Consider the following 24323-nt stretch of genomic DNA (forward strand, 5'->3'; position numbering starts at 1 on the left):
TTCAGAGATCATCATCATCTCTATGCGTGCTGAACGTGGGACGTAACGCACTGGGATGTGATGCTGTGCGTGTGCTGGCTGAGGGCGGGCTGGGCGCGCTGCTGTCCCTCGGTCTGCAGGCGGCACGACTAGGTCCAGACGCGGCGAGACCGCTCGCAGCCTTACTGGCTGCTGGTCAATTACAGGTACACTGAGAGTTACTAGCTACAAGCTCGGAGACTACCCTAAGTTATGTGACTAGGTCATAGTCAACCACGCTGACCAAGTGCGGGTTGACTTCACACATATCTTTGACTTTGTCAGATATGTGCAGCATCACGATTTTTTCCTTACAGATAGGAAAGTAAATCGGAAATGGAAAAACACATTGGTACATGGCGGGATTCGAACCCAGGACATGCAGATTACAAGTCAAGTGCTCGACTCCTGAGCTACCGATGCTCTCTCCGATGGATGGACGGCGTAAATAAAGACGCATAAAAAGTGGGCATACCAAATTGGTAGTCTGTGGTCCAGAGATAGACATAGGTGGAAAAAATAGCTGGACCAAGCCAAGGCCCACAAAGGGCTGTAGAGCTAGAAGAAGAGAATTATTAGGCAATAACTGGGGCGTTTACCTTAGTGTAATAAGTGAGAACACTGGTCCATTACTGGGGATAGTACCCTAGTTATAGGTGGGGTTAACCTGGTCTATTACTGTTGTGGTCATCCTAGATAGGGCCCTATTTCCTACGTCAAATAATACCACTCTTATTCACTCTGATGAAGGACCCTAATCGGTGCATACACCGGACGTATACATTACCTTTAACCTGATTTTATATTAATAAAAAAAAAATATTTTTTCAGAGGCTGGATTTACGTGACAACAAGTTGTGCAGTAGCAGCCTTCAAATTATATTGAATGCTATGAAAGATAACACCACCATCACACAGATAGATCTTGATGATCCACCGGTATGTATCAGTGTTTGCCGTTGGACCGTTATGTCTACTGATCTATCGGTCCAATGGTAAAATAATAATTATTAAATTAACCAACGGGAAACATCCGTTTCCTAAACAACTTTTAAGTTTTAAAAGGCGATAAAGAAAGATTTTCTATTAATCAAATTTAGTTAAGTAAGATAAACTCTACTACTTTTAAATTTATTAAACAATTCAAAGAAAAAAATGTAAATTAAAAATATTTTATCGTAGGCATTTTATATTAGGATTCTTCCAGATTATGTAGTTCTATACCAAATTTCATCGAGATTCATACAATATAGTTCTGGAGACTACAAACAAACATCTAAACGTTCGCATTTATAATATTAGGTACCTGGATGACGGAGCTTTGCTTGGTATTGTTTTTTTTTTAAATTTTGTTTTTTTGGAAATTATATTTAAGTACGAATTACTAATAAAATGATGAAATATGAATAATATTTTTCGATCTTACCGATAGAAAAAGTTAAGTTTATGTTTAAGTTGATTATCGATAAAACACGAATAAAATGACATTTTCTAAAAATGATTCTATACATAATAGCTTGTTTTTAAATGTAGCAATATTTGTAGGTCATCGGTTACAAAATTGCCCCAGAAGGTGTAAAATTTTTAAGTTTTTAAAAAATGCCCTTTATTTTTTTTAATACCCAGAGGGGAATTTTTATTTAATTTTTCTGGTGACCCTTGTGACCACCCCTATCATTCCCCTATGTATGTAACCTTTTGGGACAACCTGTATATACAAGAATTGCTCATTTAAAGATATAAGATAAGATATAAATATAAGTTACTAATAAAATTATAATACATTTTCAGGAGAGCAGCGTGTCCCGTTGCGAGGAAGCTGCGCTTGTGTTGAATCTGAATGGAGAGATTCGCGCCGCGTGTCGCCGCAACGCGCCCGCACCTGAACGTCTGCATCGCAAGATCAGTCTCACGTGTCATACTGCGTGCTTTGTCAGGGTCAGTCACATGGAATTACTGACAAGGAATTTTTTTTATATTATAAGATGGCAAACGAGCGAGCGGTCATATGAAATCGCTGAAATAGCGAAGTGATCGTTGCCCATAGACATACGCAATTGCTTATGCGTTGTCTATCTTTAATCCACGGATGAGAGGATGCACAGAATGAAAATATTTTCCCATACCATGCATCCTCTCATCCGGAAAGTCCACTTCCACTTCCCATCCTTTCCTTGTAAGAAAAAGGGTGGAAAGGGAAAGAGGACTAAATGAAGCCTCCGGGACGCACACTCATCAGACTGTAGTTGGAATAGCTTCCACTTGACGCCTGTCTTCTGTGTGGTCGTGGTATTTCATTGAGCGAGCCGGAACATTTCATGTGAAGATGTTAAAGCGGGCTCTACCACTGTAGAAATCTATGTCAGTTCTGATATCATTTATGTATTTATGTCGCTCACGACTCCTATGTATTCTAGATTATGTTCTATATGTATGTCTGCAGCAGTTCTGGAGATAGCTTCTAACATACATACATACATCCATCCAAATAAAGGAAGCAACCGTTGCCTATAGGATATATCTACGGAGGAGACGCACAGAAAAAGGATATTTCCCCTTCCATGCGTCTTTTCCGCTTTCCTTATGAAAAAGGTGGGAAATGACAGAAGATTTTAATAAGACCTCTTTTATGATACTAGCTGTCGCCTGCGACTCCGTCCATAGCAATAAAACTTAATAAGTACCCTATGTGTTCCAGACTATGTTCTATATGTATGACAAATTTCATTAACATCCATGCAGCAGTTCCGGAGATATCTTCTAACATACATCTAAACATTCACATTTATAATATTAGTATGATCAATTTTTTTATTGATTTCAGAGTGGTGGTGTAGAAGAAGAGCGTCGTGCGAGTGGGCGACTTCGTTCTCCAGCGCCTTCGCCGGCGCCCTCGCCTGCAGGCAGCCCTGTACCTAACGCTGTGTCTAGATTTTCTGTTAGTTAATATAATTGTTTCTTAAACTAATGAGGGTAGACAGAATTAAAGTTTATGTGGTTATTTAATATCACTTATATAAATGTGAATGTTGTATGTATGTTGGAGATACTTTCTAATATCCATCCATACATTCGCATTTATAACTATGGTGGTAAAATTACTAACAATGAAAATCTGCTTTTAAAATATCTTTTTTTTTGACTAACATTTTGTATTTGTCACCAGGTGACAAGGGTGACGCCCGACAGGGATTCATCAGACAGCTCCACCCCATCGACCCCCACGAGACCGACGTACTGTCCTGCCCCGTCTAGATTTAAAGTTGTTCAGGTAAATGTAATTAAATTAGTATACTAGTTGTTGCCCGCGACTCTGTCCGCGTAATTAAAAAACATAGTAAATTCTCAGAGTAACTGAATCTTATATCTTACTAATATTATAAATGCGAATGTTTAGATGTATGTTAGAAGATATCTCCAGAACAACTCAACGGATCTTGATGAAATTTGTCATACATATAGAACATAGTCTGGAAGAACATATAGACTATTCATTAAGTTACTAGCTGTTGCCCGTGACTGTCCACGCGGTTTAAAAAAATAGTATAAACTTAATAAGTAGTCTATGTGTTCCAGACTGTTCTATATGTATGTCAAATTTCAGCGAGATCTGTTCAGCTGTTCTGGAGATATCTTCTGACAAACATCTAAACATTCGCTTTTATAATATTATCAAGATATAATAATAGTAGAGAGCGTCAGTGGCTCAGGAGTCAAGCACATGACTTGCAATCTGCAGGTCGTGGGTTCGAATCCCGCCATGTACCAATGCGTCTGAGAAAGTCAAAGATATGTATGAAGTCAACCCGCACTTGGTCAGCGTGGTTGACTATGACCTAGTCACATAACTTAGGGTAGGCTCCGAACCCCCTTAGTGGGGATGTATAGTGAGCTGATGATGATGATTGACAAAAAAACGGTCTCGACAGACAGACAAAGTGATCCTATAAGGGTGCCGTTTTTTCCTATGAGGTATGGAACCCTAAAAATGTAATTATTTTTTTAATTAGCCTACTGTTGCTGCTAGATGTTTAGTTTTAAGTTTTTTCTCTTCCATTGTAAAAATTAATATCGATATTTCAGGTCGTGGAACCACCTCAGATCCAAATACATCCAGCGAGTCAATCTAGAGGAGTTTCAAGGTTTTCTGTAACAAGAAACTACGATAGTTCATATAATCCCACCCCATCGCCAAGTTCCACAGCATCCCCGAGTCCTGAACCTTCCACGGCAACCCCAAGTCCAGAACCTCATGCATTGATGAAGATAAATTCAGAACCAGCAATATATAAATCTGATATAAATAGAAAATTACCAGCGAAATTTTCAATGGAACCGTTAGTTGTAGGTAAATTAACTAATATTATAAATAAAACTGATATAGAATGGGGGGTAGACAGAAATGTAGATATAAATCAAACTAATAATCAACAGATACCTGATTGTGATGGATTTAATAGAATTGAATCCGATGATTTTCAAATAGAAATAAAGAAAGATGAAGGAACAATAGCCACCATTGAACCGTCAATGACGGTAGATCTCAAACACGATACATCGAATAATGATGCTGAATTTATGACTGATGATATATCTAGTATAAAAATATTAGATCCAAATGAATCTGTAATCAATAGAGATGTAAGTAATGATAAGAAACTTGATGTTACATCTCATAGTGAGATAAATAAAGTATTAAGTAACGATTTAGTAAAGATAACAGATGTTGAAACAATTAAAAATAGCATAGAAACGAGTGATAAGATAATTGAAGATGTTAAAGTGAATTCTGATGATGATATTAATAAAGATAAAAAAGATATAGAAAATCTAAATAAAGATATAACGAATCATGTTAAAGTTAAATATGATAGCAAACAGACAGATGTACAAACTAATGTACGTGATGTGATGTTGAAGAAAAATAAAAGTGAATCAAGTCTGGACAGTCCAGATTTAGAAGTATCCAGACTTATGAATAAAAGAGTGAGTGCTTTTTGTGATAGCAGTTCATCTTTAGAAGTATCTGGCAGCTCGATGGAAAGTTTGAATGCAATGGATCAGACATTAATAGAGAGAGATGTAAAAAATAATATCGAAAATAGTCTAGAATCAAATATAACGACACCAGTTAATATTGGATATTTTAATACGTCTTTAAGTTCAAACGAGAGTATATCACCGATAATATTCGGCGGTAAAAAGATTCATGGATCACTATCCAGTTTGGAAGCGAGCATAAGTTCAATGGATTCGAGACATGATCGCGTTATGATTACATCAACGGATTCAGGAATTGAATATTCCATTCAAAATCCATCTGGAATTAAAGATGATGAATCAAATGAAGGAACTTTAACACAGAATTCCAGTTTGAAAGAGAGCGTCAGAAAACCGGAGATATTCCATGTTCACGAAACTCTGACATCACCGAAAAGAACTTCGAGCCTTTTAGATGTGCCAGCATTGAAGAGTAAAGGATTAGATCGTATGAGGAAAATATCCTGGGTGGCGCCGTCATCCAGCTTTCATATACCAAGACCTGAGCCGGAGAAAATTGAAATCAAACTACCGTCACATCTTGAGAAGCTGTTGAGCCTCTTCCAGCATCCGAGTAGTATTTTCTCCAGAAGTTCCTCGCATAGTGATGATGATAAGAAATCAGCGTCAAATACACCACCCAGGAAAGATTCATCTTTAACCAGCTCCTTCTGGTCCTGGGGAAGTTCAACTGAGAAGAATGATAATGACAGTCTTTCTGAAGCGACAGATTCTACTTTATCTGAAAGAATTCAATTGACTTTTGTTGATGAATCATTTTCAAAGAAACTCGACAGTAAAACACCTTCAACTGATACGGATAACACGTTAAGTGAATTCCAATCGTTTCCAAATCAATGTGAAAATACTTTAGTTTTAGTTAACGATACCACCGATGAATGTTTAGTACAAAAAAATCTAGATTTAAGTATTAAAAATGCAAATTCAAATGGAAATAAACATGATTTTTGCGATAAAGATATAAATCCTAACGATTTGAACGAAAATTTATACGATGCTGAATCAAATGAGGATAAAGATATGAAAATAGATAAAATACAGATAGAAACAAAGGAGATTTTAAACGTTAAATTAGATGATGTGAAACCGGATGTAATCAGACCTAGATCATTCGCTGCGGTGCTTAAACAATCCGGTACGGAAAATACAATGGAAAAACCAAGTCCGGATTCGGGGACGTCAGTTGATAAATTACCTAGTAAAATTGTAAGAGGAATCAAAGAGAATATCAGCCCTGAAAATACATTAACTTCAAGTATGACGAATATTAAAGCATTGGCTATAGAATTAACTGAGAAAGAGAAAAAAACAATATGGGAGACAAATAATGAATTAGACGAGATTAAGACTGAGTTAGCGCCAATAGCTACTGTTGAAGATTGTGATGAAGTCACAGATGTTCATCTTGCGTATATAGATGATGACAGATTAGATGATGATACAGATATGAAAAAATTATCAGAAAATGACACAAAAATGACAAATATGGAAATCGTAGATGTTGGTAAAGATGCACTGTCGTATTTAATATATGAAAATCAAGAATACGAACATACAGACATAAAGGAGGATGTAAAACAAAGTTCTCTAGCACAGGAACTTATTGATGCTGATATCAAAGAGAAATTAATAGATTTATCACCTGAATTAGTAATAGACGAAGCTGTAGAGGCACCTGTGTTTATGCAAACAGCGCTAAAAAGTTCGCCAGTGATCCCTGAGAGGGCTAAAATAAAGAGATCTAACTCATTGGAAAATCTATCGCAAAGATTAGCAGAAATAGATAAAGATGTAACTAAAGCTAAGACAATAGCGTTTAAAGTGCCAGAGACAAAACCGCGTGATATACCAGATAGGCGATTGAAATTTCGCACCAGAACCGGTTCAAGTCCTAAATCTTTACCTGAAAGTTTAAATAAACCTTGCCCTTTGAGTAAAATGGATTCAGGTGTTGTTAAAAAAAAGAAAAAGACCTCATGCTTAGGAAGAATGGCTAGAGATTCCTTGTTGGCCTTAAATATGTCCGAAGAAGAAACGGCCGAATTCAGATCGTATAAATTGACTTCGGTTGAAAGTTTGAAATCCTTAGAGTCGGTTTCTGAAGACGCTAATTCACAAAGCGGTACATCAGTCGACTCCAGATGTAAATCATGTTTGAGGACATCTCAAGAAAGTTTGATGTCTTTGGATTCTATTAATGAGGATTGTCGTTGTTACGAAAATGAGAAAAAGGGGCAAACGAACAGATAAAGTTATAAAATATATATATAACGGTGACCATTTTAATGGCGATTTTTTTCGCTTAATCGACGTTATATTGCGTTATTGCAATCTTAGTCGTGTTATCCACAAACGGGTATAGTTTTTTTTTAAATGTGTAAATTATTAAAAAAATAAAAAAAAAACTTTGGACTTAGTTGTCTATGCTCTATGAATTATTTATATAACGATTTATGTACAGTGAATTAAAAAAAAAACAAACTAGAATTCACTAAAATTAAGGCTTTTGACGTGCTAATAACAGATCTATAACAATTCTAAAAGTAATTGAAGAACCCTATTTCAGGTCTCATGTTATTGTGATCGTGTTGTATTTAATAAACGCAAGAGTGTTTCCTTTATGTCAATAAATTATATAATAGGGTTTATATATAAAGGTTCATATCTATAATGTTTTAACAAAATAACTAGCCTTGAAATATTGCATTTTTTGGCTTTAATGTATGAAATGTTTATGATTTAATTCGTCTTGAAATAACAGTGATAGAGCCCGCTTTAACATCTTCACACGAATAGTCCCGGCTCACCCGGTGAAATACCACGACCATACAGAAGACAGGCGTCAAGTTGAAGCAATTCCAACTACAGTCTGATGAGTGTGCGTCCCGGAGACCTAATTTAGTCCTCTTTCCCTTCCCACCCGTTTTCTTATAAGGAATGGATGGAAAGTGGAAGTGGACTTTCCGGATGAGAGGATGCATGGAAGGGGAAAATATTTTCTTTCTGTGCATCCTCTCCTCCGTGGATCAAAGGTAGACAACGCATATGCAATTGCGTATGTCTATGGGCAACGGTCACTTCGCTATTTCAGCGATTTCAGGTGACCGCTCCCTCGTTTGCCATCATAAAAAAAAGAAATTAAAGAAAATCTAACCTAAAATAATTTTTCAAATTGATTCAATAGCTGTTGAGTCTATTCAAACGAATATTTCCTCTTTATAATATTAGTAAAGATTACGATTTTTCATTTTATTATAATAAACACTTTTGGGGGCCAATAATTTTATATATATATATAAAAAAAACATGAGTTTCTCTTTATATATATCGTCTCTTTACTAAAATCGAAAAAAAATACATGAAAAAATTGTCTAGGTTTTTTCCAATAGAAACAATATTTAGTACAGTTTTAGCCTTTAAATATATTTAATTTCCTTTAAATTAATGCCCCTTTTGTAACCTAAAAGTAAAAACATAAATAACATTATGACACAGATTTGTCTATGGTTAGAGACAGGTGTAGTGCGACATACTAATTTGACCCGGTGACATATGCTATCGCGGTACAGAACAGACAGAATATGACACGAAAAAATGGTCTTACAAGGTTTTTATGACAGTCGGAGAATATGTGAACTAACAATCCTGACAACGTTATGTTTTGACCAATGACGAAGCAAAAAACAGCGTCAGGCTCTGGGGTCAAGCACTTGACTAGCAATCTGCAGGTCCTGGGTTGTAATCCCGTGATGTATGAATGTGTTACATTTACATATGTACATTTATCCTATGTTGTTACGGTGAAGGAAAACATCGTGATGCTGCACATATCTGACAAAGTCAAAGACATTTGTGAATTCAATCCGCACTTGGCCAGCGTGGTTGACTATGGCCTTCACCCCTTTGGGTAGGCTTCAAGCCCCTCAGTATGGGACGTATAGTGAGCTGATGACAATATCTTATATATAAAATTCTCGTGTCACAATTTTCGTTCCCATACTCCTCCGAAACGGCTTGACCGATTCTCATGAAATTTTGTGAGCATATTGAGTAGGTCTGAGAATCGGCCAACATCTATTTTTAATCCCGCGCGGACGGAGTCGCGGTCGACGGCTAGTAATATAAATAAACTTGTGTTAATATCATCTTTCTAGTTATTTTACCTATATCTCTCAGTCCAAAATTAGTATAAGTTTAATATGATTAACGATTAACTTTAACTTTTGGATTAACTCCATCCACTTGTGGTAAGGAATTACTACGAGAAAGGTCATAAGATGTAAATTGGTTAGAGTTACAACTACTGTCAGTATCAAAAAACTGCAATAATATTTGTGGGACTGACCGACAAGGATCTTGTGACATTAATACTAGAGAGTTAGTGAGATTGTTAGCAATATGCCCACCGGGTCAGATAAATTTATCTGTCTCTATTTAACATAAAATTGAACCTCTTTAAGCTAGAGGTATCACTGTCTCTTAGACTTGTTTATCCAAGTTCGATTATCGTTCATAATATACCTAGTCAGATTATAAATTGACGAACAAAATCTTTGCAAAGTTAGATGTTATAAAAATGTAAATTTACAATTGTATTAAGCGTTTAAAGTAAAGTTGTTTTAGTAATTTTATATACGATAAACATAGGTATATAATCTATAGATAATTTGGGGCATAAAAATGAGGCCAAAAAATGCGTTAGGAGGCATTTTTTGAGGCAAATTCCTTCAGTGTTAAATTTAAATTAATATTTGAAATTAACTTTCGATTAGACGTCTTGGAACAATATAGGTTGTATATCTGTGGTTATGTTCATGATAATTGTTTATATTCACAAACACTGTCCATTTCCATTGCAAAAACATACACAGAAACAATATTGTAAAACATTTTTTTTCGTAGAAAATAAGTTACATTTTATGTAGTCAAAACTCAGTTAACAGTAATATTAAAACCCGCCCAAGGTATACCGTTTCTCCAAACAAACTTTGGACCCCCATTTTGGACCTTTAGGGGATGAATTTCAAAAAATCCCTTCTTAGTGGTCGTCTACGTAGTGACAGGACATTATGTAAAATTCCAAGTCTAGACCCAGGCGTTTCGACTGTAGTTGAGTCAGTTTACTCCTTTATATATAGATAAAAAAATAAACCTTCAAAGCAATATTTATATAGTTATTAATGTAAATATATAAACTCTATGTCTATATGTCTATATTATATCATTAAATTGATTTATTATTGGTCAATGTTATATGTTTTATCAAAGTGGCTCGTAACCTTTGTGTCCTATAAGCCATGAAATCTAGAATACAGTACAAACACGCAGAGGTTAGGGAACGTACGCATACTACGTGACCCGTTTAGGGGGGGAGTCTTTAAAATACTACGGTCAGTAACAGGAGCGGGGGGGGATGGCTCAGATTTTAGTCACGTAGTCGCTCGTTGTTTTTTTTTTCATAATACATAATTCACTAGTAATTTAAGTATGCATGCAGTCTTATGCTATAAAGAAGAGTATGAGCCAAATTATTTCTTTTTCAATTTTTACCTGTGATATGATTAAAAATCATAATTATGAATTATTACGTAAAAACTAAAGAGTGGGGGTGTCTTGGCATGTACTACGAGTGGTCACCGAGGGGTGGGAGGGGTTGAAAAAACTAAATAAAATAGGTCACGTAGTATGGGTATGTGAAGATATTCCATAACGAAGTTCAAAAATGTATAGAGCCGACAATAACTTTGGATAAGTCAAGTGATTGTCGCGCCTTAGTTCTATACATTTTTGAAGTTTATTATGGAATCGCTTCGAAGCGAATGTAGTATAATCCCGCTTCACTGTTAATATTAAATGACCGATGTGGTTAATTATTTGAACGAATGTTGTATTTTAAATTATTAAAACTTTCGTGAGATACAATAAACTTATGTAAAAAACGGCTAAACATGTATATTGATCCGGTGGCGGCACCGACTAGTTTCGAGCTAATCGGGGGCCATTCATCAGGGTGAGTGGTACTGGTATTATTTCACGGACAAGGCCCTCAGCTCACTGAATCGCCAAATAATACCAGTCCCACTCACCTTGATGAATGGCCCACGTATGGGTAGAAACTAGTCGGTGCCGCTACCGGATGATTATACGTGAGTGTTTAGCTTTTTTATATAAGTTTATTTGAATATTATATTTAATTTAAAAGTGATATTGGAAACACTTTTGTATAAATAATCGCGTTTTGGATGTTTCAAATAAAAGAGTACTTAAGTGGTGGTTTTTTTATTTATTTGTTTTTTTTTAATTACAAAAAGAGTCATATTTCGCTAAAATAACAAAGTGACTGGTCAAAATATCTGCAGCGAATTAAAATGCTGCAAAATCTTTGGACAGAAATGTAGATTAACTATTTCCCCATCCCTGCCAAGTCCAGTTTCCTATCCATCTTACTAATATAAATTCGAATGTTTGGATGTTAGTATGTATCTCCAGAACGGCTGCATCTCGATGAAATTTGACATAGATGTAGAACATAGTCTGGAAGGCCACAGACTAATTAATTTTTTTATTCCACATAGACAATGTCATGTTTTTTTATAAGGAAAAAGACTACAGTTTATCCTCAAGAGGCTCGTCATAATTGTCGAATTATTTCGCGCTTGTGAGCTGTTTATCATTGGTCTAGCGATTTTCTGCTTCCCACTCTAGCACTGTTAAAAAAGGCTTACAATGTTTAAATAAAATTCAAAATAGGTTTGTTTTGTTTTTTTTTAATCAAAAGAACTAAAAATCAAGGAAAAGGCAAACTGGATTCGTAAACACGATTTAAACGAGACCAAACTTGAAGTTTGTTTTATTGCGAAGTTCCTATGATCATCTTCCAGCTCCATCATCGGATCAGTACCATGTCAAACATCGGGGCAGGAAACGAAATAAAATCTGTCTTACAACCACTTTTCAACCTTATGACGCCCACTGCTGGGTATACACCTTCTCTAAAGATCGTCACGATGATTACTGTGCTACCCGTATCCAGGATACTGCCGCAACCTTCACCATATCATCGGTTCATCTTGCAAAAGGTCTGCTCGTGCTGCGTCAACCTGTCCGTGGCCGCCATTCATATTTAAATCCTAATACGATCATCTATAGAAATCTTATTAATTTTAAGCTAAAACTCAATTTGTGATTTTAAAAAAAATTATTAACTCTTATTAAAAATAATTCAATACTTCGGATACCGAAACCAAAAACGGATTATGTTAATTTAAAGAGTAAAAATTCCTGTTTTACGATTCGACAAAATGGCGGACATGACGCATCTCTGTTGATCTGTTATTCGCCAGTAGTGACCATCCATGGTCACGAACAGTCGCCTCTTATATTTAAATGTTTTTATAAAGAAGACAAATATCAACAAGATTACAAGGTAAGCATCTTTGGTTATTTAATTATCTGTAACCTATGATGTATATTTTGGCGGGAATTAAAAGTTTTATTATCTATACCTACCTATATTTTCATTACGGTCAGACAATTTATAATTACGTCGTAATATAAATTTTACATGTTAATTAATCATTTTGTGTTCATTATTAAAGATTAAATGAGTCAAGTGTTAATAATGTTATATTTTAGTGATTTAGATAAATGGATGTGTTTGATGAAAACTTTCTATAAGGAAATAAATACGTAATAATAACAAGTAAGTAACATTTATAGTCACATATATTGAAACTTCTATGACACTCAGAGAAAAAATACAATTTCTATGACACTCGGCAAAATTAGTTCAACTCTTAACGACTAGTGATTACCACGATCTCACAGAAGACACGCTTCAAGTGGAAGCAATTTCAACTACAGTCTGATGAGTGTGCGTGCAGGCCTAATTTTAATTTCCTTACCCACTTTTCTTATAAAGATGGAATGGGGAAGTAGATTTGATGGATTAGAAGACGCAGAGGAAGGGAAAATATGTCTTTCTTGGCGTCCTTCGTCCGTTAATTAAAGGTTGGAAAGCATCTATAATTAGGGATGTCTATGGGCTAATTTAGATGGCCGCTTACTTTTCACAATATTTTACGTAAAAAAACACTACCGTCTTGATTTAGGTGACAAATACAGTTATAAATAAACCGCTGTTGTACATTATCGTGTACGGCTTTATTTATATTTAAGGTGCATTGAACTTATTTGCTTGTTTTCCTTAACTTTCAAGCCGGTTCATACATAAATATAGGCACAAAACATGCAACCGTTGTCCCCTTTTTAGGAGTCTAACATAAATCACGTGATAATTTGTAGCAACTTTTTTTTTATATCATAAGGTGGCAAACGAGCGAAAGGGCACCTGAAATCGCTGAAATAGCGAAGTGACCGTTGCCCATAGACATACGCAATTGCATATGCGTTGCCTACCTTTAATCCATGGAGGAGAGGATGCACAGGAAGAAATTATCTTCCCTTTCCATGCATCCTCTTATCCGTAAAGTCCACTTCCACTTCCCATCCATTCCTTATAAAGAAAAGGATGGGAAGGGAAAGAGGACTAAATTAGGCCTCCGGGAAGCACACTCATCAGACTGTAGTTGGAATTGCTTCCACTTGAGGCCTGTCTTCTGTGTGGTCGTGGTATTTCACCGGGCGAGCCGGGACAATTCGTGCGAAGATGTTGAAGCGGGCTCTACCACTGTTAATTTGTTTCTTATTTTTGTTAGTATGTAACTGCGCTCCTTATTGTCTGATTTTGATGATATCTAAATGCATTTAATTTGGAAATCGAAATAACAACAATTGTACAATATTGATATACTAGCTGTCGCTTGCGACTCCGTTCGCGCGAAATTATACAAACAATTAGTAGTCTATGTGTACCAGACTATGTTCTACATCTATGTTAAATTTCATCAGTATCCATGCATCAGTTCTGGAGATACCTTCTAACAAACATCCATCTAAACCAGTGGTTCTCAAACTTATTTTGTCTACTGCCCACTTTGAGAATAAATATTTTTCTAGCGACCCCATATTTTCACATATTTAAAAACTACTGTAACTTCAAATTAATTAATTATTGTGACCTATATATGTATATTAACGGAGAATTCTAAACGAAACTTTTACTATAACCCGCAACTTGAGACCTGTAGCCCACAAGGGGGCGTTATCGCACACTTTAGGAAAGACTATTCTAAACATTCGCATTTATAATATTAGTAAGTTAACAAGAAAGAAGAGATATTTCTTACTTTCTATCTACATTATTTTGCAATTTTTAGTGCATCATTTTTAAGATTTTTTTTTAATTAGTTTTTCTTTTTTATTGCAGATATTAAACGTGATATGATAACAGGTAATATTTGTTACAAAACTGTTTAAAACAGGAAATACCAATACGATGTTGAATCTGGTTTTACCGACGATTTTCCTCATAGTTTGTATAAACGGAATTTATTGTTTAAGAGGTAAGGAAGTTTAATTGTCTTTTTTTATATTAGAAGTAAGAAAATGTCTTCTTTATCGTGTTATTTTCTATATCTATTTAAGCTAAACAATCTTTATATAAATATAGCTGTTGCCCATGACTCCATCCGCGCGGGATTAAAATGACTTAATTAGTAGTCTATGTGTTCTTCCAGACTATATTCTATACGTATGACAAATTTAATCGAGATCCGTTCAGTCGTTCTAGAGATATATTCAAACACCCATCCATCCATCCACATCACATCCATCTAAACATTCGCATTTATAATATTAGTAAGTTAAATAAAAAGCAGCTCTTCAAGGCATAAATTCGAAAAAAATGAATAAATAGTATCCTATGTCCGTCTCCTGGCTCTAAGCTACCTCCTCAACAATTTTCAGGCATATCGGTAAAGCTGTTCTTGAGTTATAAATAGTGTAACTAACACCACTTTCTTTTATATATATAGATAGCTGTCGCCCTCGACTCCGTATGCGTGGAATTAAAATAACGTAATAAGTAGTCTGTGTTCTTCCAGATTATGTTCTATATGTATTTCAAATTTCATCAAGATCCGTTCAGCCGTGGATATATCTTCAAACAAACCCTCCATCCACACATTAGTAAGATATTAAGATTGATAAATTTAATGTTTGTCTGTTTGTCTGATAGAGGGCGAATCATGTTATGACGATAACAGCAAATTTTGGGGTCGCTGCAAGCATTCTTATGACTGTCCATCCGCTGATAGGAATTTCGCGTAAGTTCTTTATTATTCTAGACTTTAAGCTAAGTAACTAAGCTATCATTCATTGTTTCAAATGTTATTTAAGTCCATACAGCCGTTCTGGAGTTACGAGGTTACAATTGAAGGCAAACGTGTAGACAGTGGACAGTGTTTAACAGTGGTAGAGCCCGCTTTAACATCTTCGCACGAATCGGCCCGGCTCGCCCGGTGAAATACCACGACCACACAGAAGACAGGCGTCAAGTGGAAGCTATTCCAACTACAGTCTGATAAGTGTGCGTCTTAGAGGCTTAATTTAGTCTTCTTTCCTTTCCCACCCTTTTTCTTATAAGAAAAGGATGGGAAGTGGAATTGGACTTTCCGGATGAGAGGATGCATGGAAAGGGAAGATATTTTCTTTCTGTGCATCCTCTCCTCCGTGGATTAAAGGTAGGCAGCGCATATGCAATTGCGTATGTCTATGGGCAAGGTCAGTTCGCTATATCAGCGATTTCAGGTGGCCGCTCGCTCGTTTGCCATCTTATGTTATAAAAAAAAACGTTCGCATCTAAAATACACATAATACAAATACAACTCACGACTATAAGGGTCACCGCACACGGGCCACCGGCCACAACCACAAAAAGCCGCCACACGCCACTCGCGCATTTGTTTACATCCGTTAAAATTTGGTTGTATAAAATAACTACGGTTTCGTCTTCTACGACGACGTCTTTGTATCAAAAGTGGCGCAATTAAACCTTCTTCGTCAGAGTTTATTATGATACCGCACGCAAGGGTTAAAAAAAGTAGCAGCCATCGACCGCAAGTATCGACCACTGGCCACAAGTGGCTGTCGCTCGCTTCAGCTGCCATTGTAGTCGTGTGGCCCGTGTGTGGCGACCCTAACATAGAGGGGTAGGCAGAGACAACGGACCTCCATTAGACGTGGCCTAACGAACCTCTGGATTCCACTTTTCGCCCTGAAATTTTGAATTTCTTCGTTGATATGTGCAGATTGTTTTAACGTTGCATCGTTTTACAGAGATAAAGGAGTACGCCCTATTTTCTGTGAATATTCCGTAAGAAGAGTCTTGGTCTGCTGTGAAGAGAAGCAGCAGAGTTCGTAAGTACGAGTACAGTTATTTATACTTCAAACTAGCTGTCGCCCGCGACTCTATCCATGGGGTATAAAAAAACTTAATTTAGTTGTCTATGTGTTCTTCCAGTATATACATATGTATATATATATACAAAAGAAAGTGGTGTTAGTTACACTATTTATAGCTCAAGAACTGCTTTACCGATATGCCTGAAAATTGGTGAGGAGGTAGCTTACAGCCAGGAGACGAACATAGGATACTATTTATTCATTTTTTTCTCGAATTTATGCCTTTAAGAGCTGCTTTTTATTTAACTTATCTATATATAACGTTTTTTTTATATATCCACGCGGACGGAGTCGCGGACGACAGCTAGTTTATAATATTAGTAAGATTGATTTTTATATATTTATTTTAAAACAATTTATTTTCTTGTAGTGTTGCGCTGACATCAGGCAACAAGAAGAGAATCAGCGAAAAAAGTAGGTAAATCTTACTTCTTACTTATATTACAGTAAAAATGTGTGTCTGTTTGTTTGTGTGTCAGCAAGCTCGCGTTTGTTCGGGATAATCTCACAACGACTTAACCGATGTTGACGGGAAGATTATAACAAACTATAAGCGCCATTAGCCTAATGGCGCTTATAGTTTGTTATAATAAGTATAATATAGTTAAGAGTACGGATTTACGATCATGAGGTTGGGAGTTCGAATCTCGCCATTCGACTATTTTAAACTAAATCCTAGCACAAACCTACAGCTTAGTTGAAATGCTACAAGAAATATATTAAATTTACAAAAATCCGCTAATATTTTTATAACTACACTAAAGAAATCGCCAAAGACTAGTACAGAGTAAAACAACGGACATTAAGTTTGAATCTTATTATGCTAATGTGTTCGCGTATTGAATATTCACAGAATGCGAGGAATACAGCGAGGAGGTGACACAGAAAGTGGAATTCATCGCATTAGTACTAGAACCGGAGACGATGACATTATCTGATGTGAACTGCAACTATACCGGTGTTGAACTCATTGTGGGAGGAGAGAATGCCTTACAAGGGGAATTCCCGCATATGGTCTGTTTTTGTTCACTAGCGGGATGTAGTTTGACTTATAACAGATGTTGCTTTGCATGCGGGTAGACGCTAAAAACATGCGTTGCATTACAAAGAACACATCCTTAAATGCTCATTACGTTACACACTGATGTGTGTGCAAAAGAGGCCTAATTTTAGTCCCCTTTTGGACCCATTTTTTGCGAAAAGGGAATGGATTTTATGGAGAATGGGACACATTTTCTACTTCTATGAGCTTAAAGGACAACACTTTTTAACAGTGATAGAGCCAGCTTTAACATCTTTCACATTGTCGCACGAATCGGCCCGGCTCGCCCGGTGAAATACCACGACCACACAGAAGACAGGCGTCAAGTGGAAGCTATTCCGCGTGCAGTCTGATGAGTATTCTTTCAGGATGAGAGTATGCATGGAAAGGGAAGATATTTTCTTTCTGTGTCTCCGTTGATTAAAGGTAGGCAACGCATATGCAATTGCGTATGTCTATGGGCAACGGTCACTTCGCTATTTCAGCGATTTCAGATGGCCGCTCGCTCGTTTGTCACCTTATGATATTAAAAAAAAACAGTTTCTAGTGATTTATGCTTGCTTGCTTGCCACTTTATAAAAATAAAACCATTGGAACATCCTGTATCTTAATCTACTTAACAGTTGTTGACAAGTGAGATGCTATTCGATTCATGTTCTTCCAAATTGTGTCCTATGACAAGACTATGCTTATGTATATGTTTTTCGGTTTTTTTTTTTAAATTAAGAAACGTGTTTTGTAGGCTGCTGTAGGTTGGGAGTTTGGGGGTAGTACATCATTTAGTTGTGGTGGGAGCCTTATTAGTAGGAAGTTTGTAATGACAGCAGGGCATTGTATCAAACGGCCTCGATTTGGAGAGCCGACAGTCGTCAGACTTGGTGAACAGAACTTAGACCCGAACGTCAAAGATGGAGCTAGTCCTGTTGATGTGAGTATTTGATGTTTTTATATTTACACATATTAATAAAATTAAAAGTGTATGTCTGTCCATTTGGTCGTGTTTGTTCCGGGTAATCATCAAGAACGTGTGGACCCCAATCCGATAGTAACGAAGCAACGGCCCGAGCCGAGGTTCCTAAGGAAGCCTGAGGAAACGAGGTTTAGGCTAAGTGCCATCTGCGCTCGGCCACCTCAAGCTCGGTGAAGCTGTACATGACTCCTCGAGACAAACAGTGGCAATTCAGTCACAAAAAAAACGTGTGGACCGATTTAAACGGGACTTTGACGGGAAGGTATCTTGTTAAATTGGCTCACCTATAATTTTATGGATATTGGAGCTTCGGTGGCTCAGGAGTCAGGCAGTCGACTTGTAGTCTGCATGTCCTGTGTTGTAATCCCGTGATGTATGAATGTGTTATATTTACATATGTACATTTATTCAACGTTCTTACGTTGAAGGAAAACATCGTGATGCTGCACATATCTGACAAACTCAAACATATGTGTGAATTGTCACCCTGTCACGTTTCGTCTCCTACAAGGACCAAAAATATTGCGGAGCTTTGTTTTGCCATGCTAAATGGAGGACCATGGTCTCCTATCCTTTAGGATTACATTTGGAAGTTGTGTTTGTTTGTTTATAAATATTACTCTACCAGGTTCGTATCAAACATATCCACAAACATCCAGACTACAAACCACCACAGCGATACAATGATATCGCACTTCTAGAGTTAGAGGAAGCAGTTAAGTTCAACAATAACGTTAGACCTGCCTGTCTCTGGTCTAAGTCTGACTTCGGATCGTATCAAAAGGGAATAGCCACTGGATGGGGTGTTATTGATCCAGGTAAATTAAAATCACTTACTTATACTAATATGTACTTACTAATATTTTAAATGCATATGTTTCGATAGATGTTTGTTAGATTGTATCTCCAGAATAGCTGCATAGATCTAGCAGAAATTTGGTATTGAGATATAAAACAAAGTCTGGAGGAACACATAGGATACTAATTATTTTTACTTAATTCCGAGCGGCCGGAGCCGCAGATGTCAGCTAGTCTTACTAATATTATAAATGAGACTGTTTAGATGGATGGATGTTTGTTATAAGGTATCTCCAGAACGGCCAGATGTAGCAGAAATTTGGCAAATATATAGAGCATAGTCTGAAAGAACACATAGACTACTAATCAAGTTTTTTTTCTATCAATCTTTCAGACACACAGCAAACATCAAATGAGTTACAAAAAGTATCATTGTCTTTACTAACTAATAGATATTGCAAACCTTTGCTCAAACCAAATCGTTATTGGGACGGCTTTGTCGACACACAGATGTGCGCAGGAGAGTTACGTGGAGGAAAAGATACCTGTCAGGTAAATATAGTTATAAGGTTAAGCGAAAAACTGTCTAGAATTGATGAAACACTCAAGTATTAAATATTAAGACCACCCGAAACCGATTAGGGCCGTTTTCCGTGGATTTATGCAGATTTTTTTAATATAAATATTATTTTGCCAAATTTAATTACGGTTATAAAATAGAAAGGAACCTAAGTGGTTTGTACACCTAAACAATTATAACTTAATAGATTTACAAGTTCGAATTTCATTTTTACAAAGTAGAATTACGTTTTTACAAAGTCGAATTACATTTTTACAAAGTTCAACTACATTTTTTACAAAGTTCAACTACATTTTTTACAAAGTTCAAATACATTTTTTACAAAGTTCAACTACATTTTTTACAAAGTTCAACTACATTTTTTACAAAGTATAACTACATTTTTTACAAAGTTGAATTACATTTTTACAAAGTTGAATTACATTTTTACAAAGTCGAATTACATTTTTACAAGCTCCGAATGTGTATTTACAGGGTGATTCAGGTTCCCCCCTGCAGGTAGTCTCCAGTGACAACCAATGCATCTACTATGTAGTGGGCGTTACATCATTCGGTGGTAAATGTGCTAAGAGCGGACAACCAGCTGTATATACTCGTGTATCTAGCTATTTAGACTGGATAGAGGGTATTGTGTGGCCTGGAGAGTGATGTGTTTTTTTATTAAATATTTTATATTGGATTGTTGTTTATATTTGGTCGTAATCAACTCGTAAACCGTTTTTTTTTATAAATAATCTTTATTTTTAATAAATAGGCACACTATAGTTTCAATTTGGAACAACTGCAATGACAATTGTCAGAATTAGTGGAAATGACCACTTATAAACTAAGATTCAAAAATCTTCTATACACAGAAGACGTTTTATTCCTCTTTAAAACTGTTTTAACTAATTCAATTAATTGATTTATTTCTATGCCTTTATTTGCGATATGTTCGTATGCATTAATATGTTCAATTGGTCGCCATTCGTCAAATAATCTATCCAACATTCCGCCAATATCAGCCATTGTGGTATATTTGTCAGTCGTATCAGCGACAATGAAACCAATTTCGAAAGATGTATTATTCTCATAGGATTTTCTTATCATTTCAGCACGTTTTATTTTAGATTCGCTATCGCTGATTGATTCGTGCATCATACGGAATAATTTCAATTTGATTTCGTTCTCAGCGAACGATGTCGGCGCTGAACGTCCGAGAGCGTCCTCCATTTTGTTGCGTAAGAATTCGAAACCTACTCTCCTTTTATCTATATTTGTGGGTAAATCTTTTAAAACTGTCATCTTTAATCCGAAAGATAAATCATTCATAATACTCTGTTGTACAGCGGAGAGTTGAAATTGATTTGCAAATCTTAGAATACCTTAAAAATAAAGATTTGGTAAGTAATTCTATTAACTGAGTAGTCTATGTATACTTCCAGACTCATCATCATCATCATCAACCTGCCCTTATCCCTATTGAGGGTCGGCACATGTACTCCTCCATACATCTCTATCAGCCGTCATATCCGAATCTACCCCCTTCCTACGCATATACTCTCACACAGTCATTCCATACTTTTTGGTCTCCCTCTACCTTTGTAGCACAACATTCAATTTCATTACTTTATTGCTTATATCATCATCATCCCTTCGCATATGTCCAAACCACGCTAATCTTTTACTCCTCCAGACTATGTTCTATATATGTGTCAAATTTTATCGTGATTCGTTCAGCCGTTTTAAAGATATCTTCAAACAAACATCTAAACATTCGCATTTATAATATTAATAAGATTAAAATGTCAACTATTTGTCAATAGTATGGAAGTTCAATTGAAATACAAGGCAAATGTCAATAGTACGGACATTGAATTGACAGAAATTGATAAATATCAGTTAGGAGAAAGCTTAATTATTAAATATAGATTTTAAACTTGTTTTTAATCATTATAAAAATCTTACTAATATTATAAATGCGAATGTTTAGATGTATGTTAGAAGATCTCTCCAGAACAGTTGCATGGATCTTGATGAAATTTGTCATACATATAGAACATAGTCTGGAAGAACACATAGACTACTAATTAAGTTATATTTTTATTTAGCTACTCCATAATATTGAGAAATATTTAACAAAAAAAAACTTACATGATAATACGACAAACACGTTATATTTCATTGTTTGCTTGTAAAAATACAATTATGAAAACGGTTTACGTAGAAACTCATAAAAACTCAATATGGTTGTTAATTACATATTAAGTGTTCGCTAGATTTTATGTTTGTTAGTTAAAAAAGTATATTGAGATTTACTAATTTCGTTTAAAACATTAATTACAAGTTTACAGTATGTTTTATTTTTAATAGAAGTTGTTAAAAAATTTGATTTCCAAAAGATCCAAATCGTATTGCGATTTATCAAAATACTTTAAATATTTCCCATTAACTCAATAGTATTATAAACTAGCTGTCGCCCGCGACTCCATTCGCGTGAATATATAAAAAACTTAATTAGTGTAGCCCACCCACATCACATCCATCTAAACATTCGCATTTATAATATTAGTAAGTTAAATAAAAAGCAGCTCTTCAAGGCATAAATTCGAAAAAAAATGAATAAATAGTATCCTATGTCCGTCTCCTGGCTGTAAGCTACCTCCTCAACAATTTTCAGGCATATCGGTAAAGTCGTTCTTGAGTTATAAATAGTGTAACAAGCAAAGATGCGAATGTTTAGATGTATGTTAGAAGATATCTCCAGAACGAATGCATGGATCTTGATGAAATTTGACATACATATAGAACATAGTCTGGAAGAACTAAGACTAAAGAGTCGGGGAAGACCAGTTCATTACCGTGTACTTTTGTTTCTGCCAATTCTAATAATTAGAATTGGCTGCCAAAAATAGACCTACATACAACGTTCGTATGGATAAGGCCTGATGATGATCATTACCTTTGAAATACATATTTTTGCCTAACTCTATCGCAAACGAATCTCTAGACCGCGTAGCAGGATATATTAAATTCTATCAACGCCATCTGTTAGAGAGTAGGTGACATTAAAATTTTGAAAATTATTTTTCTACAATCATTAAATGAATCTAAAGAGTTACATTTTTAAATTAAATACTTTTTTCAGAATAATTTATAAATCAACTAACTGTCGACCGCGACTCCGTCTGCGCGGAATTAATAAAAAATAGTAGCCTATATGTTCGTCCAGACTATGCTCTACATCTATGCTGTTCAGAAGATACCTTCAAACAGCCATCAATCCATCCATCCATCTAAATATTTGCATTCATAATTTTAGTAAGATAAGATTTAATTCTTCTTGGTAGATTTAATTAATTTTACTGTAAACGATAATAGATGGCGTTGTAATTATTTAGAGACCGTAAATTAAAATATATAAATATCCTTACGCTATACATGATAGGCATTACTCAATATTAAAACTCGTCCTAATCAATCTATATAATGTCACATGTTGATCTTAAATTGCGATTAACTATGAAATAAATCAACTAAGAATCGTGTTTTTCCGTTGTGCAAACCATATCCGATACAACGAAGAATACCAGGAAACCAGGAAAAATAATGCAAACGGTACACAGAGTCATCAGTCCCTTAGTGAATATTTTAAAACTACTAAACTAATTTAATGTTGAATATGTCGCATTATATTGTCATGGGAGGCTATTTTAATTTGAGTTATAACCGAGTCAAATAACTATCCCTCTATAGGTCAAATTAGGAACATTTTTTTTTGTCTCGTCTAGGTTTTATAAGTAAGATTTTTTTACTATGGGCGAGTTTTGTCGCTGCAAAATCTCCATATTGGGGGAAAACCATACTCTATTTTGGTTGTGCCTAGCCCTGATGGGGCAAAACTATTCTACCAACCACTCTCTCAATGACCATTCTGCTATACGTTTTGATGTCCAGCACAGATCTCTCGTGAAGAAGCCAAGAATGTGGTAAAAATTTGTCTACATATTTTACGTTTAAAAAAAATCTGAACGCATAAATTAAATATTTCAAAATAATTCGCGAAATTCGAAATCCAAATATAACCTGTTTTTTTTTATATCAGAAGGTGGCAAACGAGCGAACGGCCACCTGAAATCGCAGAAATAGCGAAGCGACCGCTGCCCATAGACATACGCAAATGCATATGCGTCGCCCACCTTTCATCGACGGAGGAGAAGATGCACAGAAAGAAAATATCTTCTCTTTCCATGCATCCTCTCATCCGGAAAGTCCACTTCCACTTCCCATCCTTTCCTTATAAAGAAAAGGATGGGAAGGGAAAGAGGAGTAAATTAGGCCTCCGGGACGCACACTCATCAGACTGTAGTTGGAATAACTTCCACTTGACGCCTGTCTTCTGTGTGGTCGTGGTATTTCACCGGGCGAGCCGGGCTAATTCGTGCGAACATGTTAAAGCGGGCTCTACCACTGTTGTAAACATTAGTAAAAAATTACAGCAATTTTAAAAT

At 35.8% G+C, this 24323-nt stretch overlaps 3 protein-coding genes across 3 annotated transcripts in view; 2 read left to right on the top strand and 1 right to left on the bottom strand.

Moving 5' to 3' along the window:
- Positions 1-7339, top strand: part of LOC106125972 (uncharacterized) — a 25281-nt gene extending 17942 nt beyond the window's left edge. The window contains exons 8-13 of the mRNA XM_013323386.1: positions 7-185; positions 850-957; positions 1810-1956; positions 2843-2956; positions 3185-3289; positions 4102-7339. Coding sequence (XP_013178840.1) covers positions 7-185; positions 850-957; positions 1810-1956; positions 2843-2956; positions 3185-3289; positions 4102-7329 — 3881 coding nt within the window. The 3' untranslated portion in view covers positions 7330-7339. The remainder of the gene's footprint in view (positions 1-6; positions 186-849; positions 958-1809; positions 1957-2842; positions 2957-3184; positions 3290-4101) is intronic.
- A 5125-nt stretch (positions 7340-12464) lies between these two features.
- LOC106126032 (trypsin-1-like) lies at positions 12465-20482 on the top strand (the record flags this gene model as incomplete). The annotated part of the gene is given in 12 exon segments (NM_001312630.1): positions 12465-12505; positions 12715-12781; positions 14408-14543; positions 15218-15305; positions 16318-16398; positions 16814-16857; positions 17297-17457; positions 18228-18413; positions 19084-19273; positions 19648-19805; positions 20308-20358; positions 20361-20482. Coding segments are annotated over 9 exon segments (1026 nt in total), but the record flags the coding sequence as incomplete, so codon positions are not given.
- A 104-nt stretch (positions 20483-20586) lies between these two features.
- Positions 20587-22043, bottom strand: LOC106126033 (uncharacterized). The gene is made up of 2 exons (XM_013323493.1): positions 21967-22043; positions 20587-21197 (listed from the first exon to the last, which is right to left on the bottom strand). The coding sequence occupies exons 1-2, from the start codon at positions 21995-21997 to the stop codon at positions 20653-20655; spliced, it is 576 nt and encodes a 191-aa protein (XP_013178947.1). The 5' UTR covers positions 21998-22043; the 3' UTR covers positions 20587-20652.
- Between the last annotated feature and the right edge of the window lie 2280 nt (positions 22044-24323).

The sequence above is a fragment of the Papilio xuthus genome, unplaced genomic scaffold, assembly GCF_000836235.2.
Source record: "Papilio xuthus unplaced genomic scaffold, Pxut_1.1 DF825355.1, whole genome shotgun sequence".
Taxonomy (NCBI): Eukaryota; Metazoa; Arthropoda; class Insecta; order Lepidoptera; family Papilionidae; genus Papilio; species Papilio xuthus.